At 45.6% G+C, this 7,509-nt stretch overlaps 1 protein-coding gene across 1 annotated transcript; it reads left to right on the top strand.

Annotated features, from left to right (window-relative positions):
- The first annotated feature begins 5,950 nt into the window (after positions 1 to 5,950).
- On the top strand, positions 5,951 to 7,250 carry Magef1 (MAGE family member F1). The gene is given in 4 exon segments (XM_028781274.1): positions 5,951 to 6,195; positions 6,198 to 6,254; positions 6,257 to 6,609; positions 6,612 to 7,250. Coding segments are annotated over 4 exon segments (624 nt in total). The 5' UTR covers positions 5,951 to 6,104; the 3' UTR covers positions 6,735 to 7,250.
- Positions 7,251 to 7,509: the final 259 nt, after the last annotated feature.

The following is a 7,509-nucleotide window of genomic DNA, read 5'->3' as shown; positions in this document are numbered from 1 at the left end:
AATGCAGCGTCTGTACTTGACATTTCTTTGTTTAATCTCTTTTGGCCAGACATTTTTTTGAACCAGGAATGTGTAAACTCATTCTGAAATGTCTGTACGAGAGGCCAGTTGCACATTCATTACTAAGATTTTTCTATTTCTCCTCTTTAAAAAATATCTTCACAATCTTATTAGGTCCTTGAAGTAACCCCATGGGGTAGACAACCGGGATTCACTGAGTCCAATGATGAGGAAACACAGGCCCCGGGTTCAGTGTCCTACACAAGGTCACAGAACGTCGGGTAAGCACCCGGCTCGGTGCAGACTGACACCTTTCCCACACCTCCACAAAGTACAGGCATTCCAGGAGACGGCACTCTGAGATTCTTTGCTTCCTCTGTAACTCCTTATCCCTGCCCCACCCCCACCCACCCACCCACCTCCACCACACTGCACTAAGCACCAAGGGCACCTAGAGGATTTGTATCTACAGTCAACAAAGGGCTTGCTTGGCCGTCATCCCCTTTCCTCCCTTTCCTAGCTCAGATAGAGATTGTTTGAAAATCAATCAAGCTTCCAGGACATGGTAGATACAGTAAGAACTGGGAAAGGTTACTGTGTATGCCTCCTTCAGTACAACATTGGCAGGGATGAAACCACGTCTGTGCACCGCACCTGCCCCTGGTCTCCCACACCTGAAGGTGGTGAACTTTTGAGAGTTATAAATGTATACTTTTGGAGTGTTATTTATACGCTGTGAAGTGCAAAGGTATATAGTTTGGCAAGTTGTAACAAATGTAGTCCTATACTAGAGAAACAGAGAATGTTCATCTACACAAAGTTTCTGCCAACCCTTTCCAGTCAGACTCACCACTGCTCTCCAGGGTCCTAATCATACCGCATAGGTCAGTTCACCTTACATACACAGGACCCTGTCACAGGTGTTGCCCTGAACATGTGAGATCCTATCACTGGTACCTTTTGTGTCTCTCAGTTGGTGTAACAGCCGCCAGGGTCACCCATACGCTTCCAGTACTTTGTTCTTTTTCAAAAACTACATATTGAAAAGTGAAATCATGAAACTTTCTGGTTAAGTTGATGGAGCTGGAAAAAATTATACTGAATGAGGTCACCAAGGCCTGGGAAGACAAACCAACGCTGCACATTCTCTCCCATCAGCTGATCCCAGTTTCAAGTCATCTGTTGTGGAGTTTAACTTGGAGCACAAGTGGAAGCCAGGAAACTGGGAAGGGACACTGGGTGCTTTAGGGGAAAGGGGCGATCATAAATAAAACAAAAGTAGGCAAGTGAACCAGTGGGGGACAGGAAGGCTTAGGCAGGGAGGGGATTGGAGGGTGGGGAGGGGGTAACCCAGAGGAAGGGGATATGGAAGAGCCATGTGGAACCCTACTATCTCACAACTAAGTTAAAATGGTAATTGGAGAGACCGGTAGAACACAAGCAATGTGAAAAAAGACAGGGGTGGGGGGACACGAGAGGTTAAGGTTTGGGGGACACGAGAGGTTAAGGTTTGGGGGACACGAGAGGTTAAGGTTTGGTGGGGACACGAGAGGTTAAGGTTTGGGGCACACGAGAGGTTAAGGTTTGGGAGGACACGAGAGGTTTGGACTAGTACAGGGTGGGGTGGAAGGAGAGGACAGGAGCTACCCAAAACTAAGGACAGATGAAAAACTTTGTGGAAACCCATTAGTATGTAAGTTAATTTCAAATTTCATTTTTACAAAGGTGTTCAAACATAAATACCCTGAATTTGGTGGACAATGTCACTCTCAGAATCATTGGGCTTTTAAATAAAAATCGCATTGCCCGGGGCATGGACTACCTCCCTAGGAGTGATTTTCAGGCAGGCCCCAGAGGTCTCAAGCTACTGCCTGCTCTTGGTTACCCATCATAACTATGTGGTAAGAGCCTATTGCTGAAGACAGAACACACTTAACTACAGGACAGAAAACCAATCCCAAACCAACCAGGAATCGTCTTCCTTGCTGAACAGCACTGCTGAAGGGTATGCAGGCTGCTGGAGAAGAAAAGACATCAGTGGTTTTAGCCAGCATCAGATCCTGCACGCTGTAATACTAACCTTCCCGACAAAGTATGCCTCTGGTACAGCAGTGGAATGACTCTTGTGGGCTAACTGCTTTGTTTGTTTGTTTAATTAATTAACTAATTAGTTAACTTTTGGAGACAGGGTCTCTTTAGGTGGCATTGGATGTCCTAGAACTCAGTATGTAGATCAGACTGGCCTCAAACCAGAGACTCAACTGCCTCTGCCTCTGGGATTAAAGGCATGCACCACCACGCCCAGCCTGTTTTTATTGGACTTGAGGCCTGTTCTGCAGGAGAGAATTCATACCTGCTACTGTAGTTCTGGTCAGAAACTCACAGATAGAGAGGGTGCAGGTTGTGGAGTAGAACTTGCTATTATTATTTTGCTAAATTAAATTGTCTTGCTGTTAAATTAACTTTTGAATACTTACGTTTACATCCACAGACCTGGGCTGCTCTCAACCATGGTCAGAGAATCTTCTTTTGGAAGTGGGCAGCAGTCAATAGAGAATAGTATTACTGGTTAAAGATCTGGAAATAAATGACTGAGTTCTCAGCCCTAAACAAGATGTCTGGATCATTACCTGACCCTGAAGGCTCAGGGCATCACAGAAGAGGAGGTGGGAAGAGGAACACTATGAAGAGCACACTTCTGAACATGACTTTTTCCTGTACACAACTATCTCTCAACCCAACTGCCACCATCTTCAGGAGGTCAGATTGCCACAGCCAGCCTTGTTGACTGTTGACCTTCTCTCATAGAAGAAGTGATGGGAAGGGGCAGGCGACCCTCACCTTAGTAACTAGCCACTCCTCCAACAAGTCTGCCCTGATTGAATGTGGCCTTGTGGGAGCCTAGACGTTCATAGGCTGGGAAGAAGTGGGGAGAGCTCCATTATGGTGCCACAGGGGGTTGGGGTGGGGGAGTCCTCGTCAGAGTGGCATGCACATGCTCTGTGCAGCACTGCTCTGTCAGTAAGCCTGGTAAACTCATGGGTTTCCCAGCCTGAACTATGGTGGAACTCCACCTCAGGTTACTGCTGAGATCTTGGAAGAAACTGTGTCTCCCCACAGGTAAGGAATTTCAGCAACACTGGGCACTCAGGAACTGACAGCATCCGTGGTTTATGTGCCCAAGGCCAACCAAGCAAAATTCCAGCCTGGATAGGGGAGGCGCTCAAGAGGCCCCACCCCCAAGTTACTATTGACAGCTGATAACTGTTGGAGGAGGGGGAGTCATTCTTCTTTTGGGGCGTGGGCAGTGATAGGTTGTCCGTGTTCTAGTAAGTAACCCCATTCCCACGCACACACTGCAACACTAATTGGACTAAATGGTTATTTAAAAGAAGGAGGTGAGAGGAAAGAGGAGGGGAAGGGGGAGGGGGGAAGAGGAAGAGGAGAAAGAAATTAAATAGGGAAAGTAGTGTTTTAAGGGGGATCCAGAGGGAGATAGAAGGAGTAAATGGGAGGTGGGTGTGCCCATATTTCACTGTATATAAGTAGGAAATCCCCAAAAAATAAATTTTAAAAAGGAAATTTTGCTTTTTAAATGACTTAAGAGATACAGCAAGGCTAACACTCGGTGACACTGTACATTCATTTGGAAAGCGGAAAGAAAACGTTGGGAAGCTTTGAATCAAGTAGATTTAAACTAGATGATACTTCAATAAAAATAATAGTTCAGTTAAAATACATACTGTTGTTTTTTTAAAGCCATCTAAGGTATCGCTAATTTGTCTCTTAAAGTGCTTTCCATTCATCCTACCCTATGTGCTTCTTTCCACAGACATCTCTCCTGAATCTTGACCAGTCTTGCTCTAACAGGTGGATTACTTTGAGACAAGGTTTTTCTGGCTGTCACAGAATTCACTTTGTAGATCAGGCTGGCCTCAAACTCTCAGAGATCCAACTACCTCTGCCTCTTAAATACTGGAACCGAAAGTGTGCACCACCATGCCTGGCTTCAGCAACTGTCCTTATATAAAGGGCACTAGCAGGGCAATCCAAGCGGTGACCGTGGAGACCGAGAAGCTTCAGAGACCTAACACATGACAGCTGAGAGGTGTGAAGCAGGTAATTTAACCTCTCAGTGACTGTTTTCCCATTTGTAAGATCAGGATAATAATACTTTTGCTAATAAGGATTTGGGAGGACTAAATTATACTGTACATAAAACGTCTGGCACAGTGCTAACTAACAATCGCCTGAAGCTAGACTATAATAAACATCCTCCTGCCTCATTTACACAGTGTTCATAAGTCATATGATATTAACGACTATATATTTCTCAAAGATCATTTTTGAAGCAGGGTCACGCTAAGCAGCCCAGGCTAGATTTGAATACTTAATCCTTCTGCCTATACATGCTGGGATTATAGGCATAAGCCATCACAGATGGCTTTATTTCTGAAAACTTTTAGAAGAAACTTTTCATATTTAAGCCTAGAAAAGATTGGCTATCTACTTTAAATAAGTAACTGTTATTTCCTAAGGGGGAGGGGGAATCTTCCATCACCTGTTCATTAGATATGGACTGTGACCTTCGAGGGACTTCAGAACTAAAATCATCCCTCCTTTAGGATGTTTCCCTAGGGAGAGTAAGAGGACAAAACCGAAAATAATCATAACAGAAAGCAAAGTATACATCAATGCATCTATCAATTTAGTAAAGGGTGTGGTCTCTAAACTTGTGGTATGCAAGTTCAAATCTCAGCTGTGCAATGTTTGGCAAGTTATTTAGCTCCGCTGTGTTACCTCACTTTTAAAATGGGGACATCTACCCAGCAGGGAGCTGTATCAGTGATTAATAGCTAAAGTGCTGGATACTCAGTGTGTGCCAAGCACAAGTTAAATGTTCATGTGCAACAATGTCCACAATGCTGCTCCTACTATTAAATGCATTTTTATCAATAACGTAACCAGAGGGCAAAAAGTTTTAGCTAACTTGTCCAAGATTATGCAGTTGGCAAATAGCAAATGCCACAGGAAAAATTCAAGCATTTGAAAAATTTATGTGAGAATCAGCTATAGGCTTTTACAACAGAGCCTAGCATATGGATGATAAGCACAATCGCTGTGGTGATTCAGAAACAACAGTATATAAATTCTATGCATGACCTCCAAGGGAAGATTTCTGAAAGGTGACCTTTAAGCTTAGCCTTGAAGAGTGAAGACGATTTTAAAAGATGGGGATATTGTTAGGAGAGGGAATTTCAGAGTGGGGGGAGGAGGGATATGAAGTGCGAGGCAGAAGGGGTTAAAAGGGGGGTTATGAGAGTAATTTTGACTGGAGAAACATGTTTCCTTCCCCCCAGCCAGTCACCGCCGGCTCGTGCGTGCGTGGTATGTGCTCCCTCAGTGCATCTCTTATCACCGCACAATGTGCTGTCCTCACCTTGCAATTAACCACTGAATAGTATTTCAGACTGACTCCAAGAACCTGTTCCACACTGTAATTAGTATCCTCTCCACATGCCTCCGAGGCCGCAAGACTGCAGTCTTTCCTCCTGTGTCCAGATACATTTTATTTTCTCGAGTATCCTGTCGGAGCCTTTCTCTAACTCACCATCTCAAGCTTTGTCTCTGTGCAGGCGGCACTCAAGCCTCCACGTCTGACATAAGCACTTACTAAAAGAATGTGCCCGAACTCGGTTCTGTGCTATTTCTTGCACAGAGGAGCTTCCCCACCCCGGACGGCTGCTTGCAGCGTTTACCCCAAGGCAGACGCACACACTCCCCGCGGCGCCTGCACCTGCTGGAGCCGTTATAAGCCGCCAGCCTGGGAGGAAGTGGAAGGGCTGCGAGCCGCGTCCCCGCCGCCATCTTGGCCGAGCAAGCCGGAAGTGGCGAGCCCGGACTGCGGCTGCGCGGCCGTGGGCGGGTGTGGGGCTCGCGGCGACCTCTTGGTGCTCCCGCCGCCGTCTTCCCCGGCCTGTTCTCGCAGTCTCTAGGGTGGCATGCCGGGCACCGCCTGCCCGAAGGCATAGGGCAGAAGCTTGAGACTGCGACAGTCCTGCCGTCTCCCGCCGAGGGCGAGCCCAGGTCCTGGCTGCCTCCCAATGCCATCTGATAGGACTGCCGCCGGCTCAGTGCTGTTTCTGCTGGTGAAAGACAGGAAGAAGGGCCTCATCGCAAGTCCCAAGACGGTGAAACAATTATCGGAGACTTGAAGGGTTTGCACCGGAAGATCACCTCAAGGGCCGCAAAACATCGCGGTACGTTTTTGCTTTCCAGCTGAAACAGCTCCATCGCAGACACCACACTTACATCCTGACCAACAGGTTAAAACCTCTTGAGGGGTTGGAGGAGGATCTGGGAAGAGATGGCCGCAGATTAGGTCTCTTAGTAATGATCATGGGTCTTATCTACATGAAAGGTAATAGCACAGTTGTGAGAGATGCTGAGTTGGTTGTGGGGTGCTTCCATCAAAGAATCTTATGTGGGTACTCAAAAAGGCTTATTGTGGAAGGTTCTGTTCAGCAGCGATGCCTTAGTTACAGGCAGGTGCCTCACACCAAACCGTCGGAATATGAATTCTCTTGTACTCCCCAAAGCAACCTGGAAAAATCACCAAGATGGAAGAAGTGGGGTTCGTGCCCAGGCTTCAGAAGAGTGAACCGCTGTATTGTCCAGAGCTGAGGCTACATAGGACCACCCTCCACTATGGCCACCCCCCCCACCGGTGGTGAGGGTTGGGGAAAGGTGGCCAGTGAGGGCCTAGTGGGCTTGGTATCTACTGCCTTTGAGTTGTAAGTAATGTCATTTCTGAGAAAATTGGAAGCTTTAGTTTTTAGATCTTATATGTTAGGCTTTGTTACTTTTAATATATTAAATTGGTATTTATAAATGAGTCTGTTCTTTTTTCTATGGAATTTTGTTATAGTTTTGCTGATTTTGTAAAACGAGCCGTAAAACTTTGTATGTTATTCTGTGGTTCTGAGTGCATTGTGCAACATTGTAATTTCGGTCCTTGACTGGCATGAAGGGACTCAGCAGGTTGATAAGGGTGTGTGTGTGTGTGTGTGTGTGTGTGTGTGTGTAAGCTTATTTGATGCCCAGCCTCTGACATTTTTCATGTTTTATTACAAAAAAAAAAAAACAGTATGTACTTCTATTTACCTATATTATAATGCTCTATAAAAAGTGAAAATACAGTAAATGAGAAGCATATCCTGGTACACTTAATAAACTTGTTGAACATTTTACATTTTGTGTTGCATAGTTAAAGATACTTGGGAATAGAATACGTCCTGTGTTTCGTGGGAATAGTAAATAAACCAGAAATGACCGTACAGTGAGTGAAATGTCACAGAGGGATATGTGATCTAGCTGAGGTGGTTGAATGAAGCTTGCTTAAGGTTACCTTTAATCCCCTCAGACTCTGGGGGAGGCCAGGAGAAGGAATAAACATTTAAGAACACTGATCATTTTCGGTCACATAACCCTCCTTGGGAACTCTCATTC

The sequence above is a fragment of the Grammomys surdaster genome, unplaced genomic scaffold (assembly GCF_004785775.1).
Source record: "Grammomys surdaster isolate TR1022 unplaced genomic scaffold, NIH_TR_1.0 382, whole genome shotgun sequence".
In the NCBI taxonomy this organism is placed as follows: domain Eukaryota; kingdom Metazoa; phylum Chordata; class Mammalia; order Rodentia; family Muridae; genus Grammomys; species Grammomys surdaster.
The sequence above is the reverse complement of the archived record's forward strand: the minus strand, read 5'-3'. Positions and strand labels throughout refer to the sequence as shown.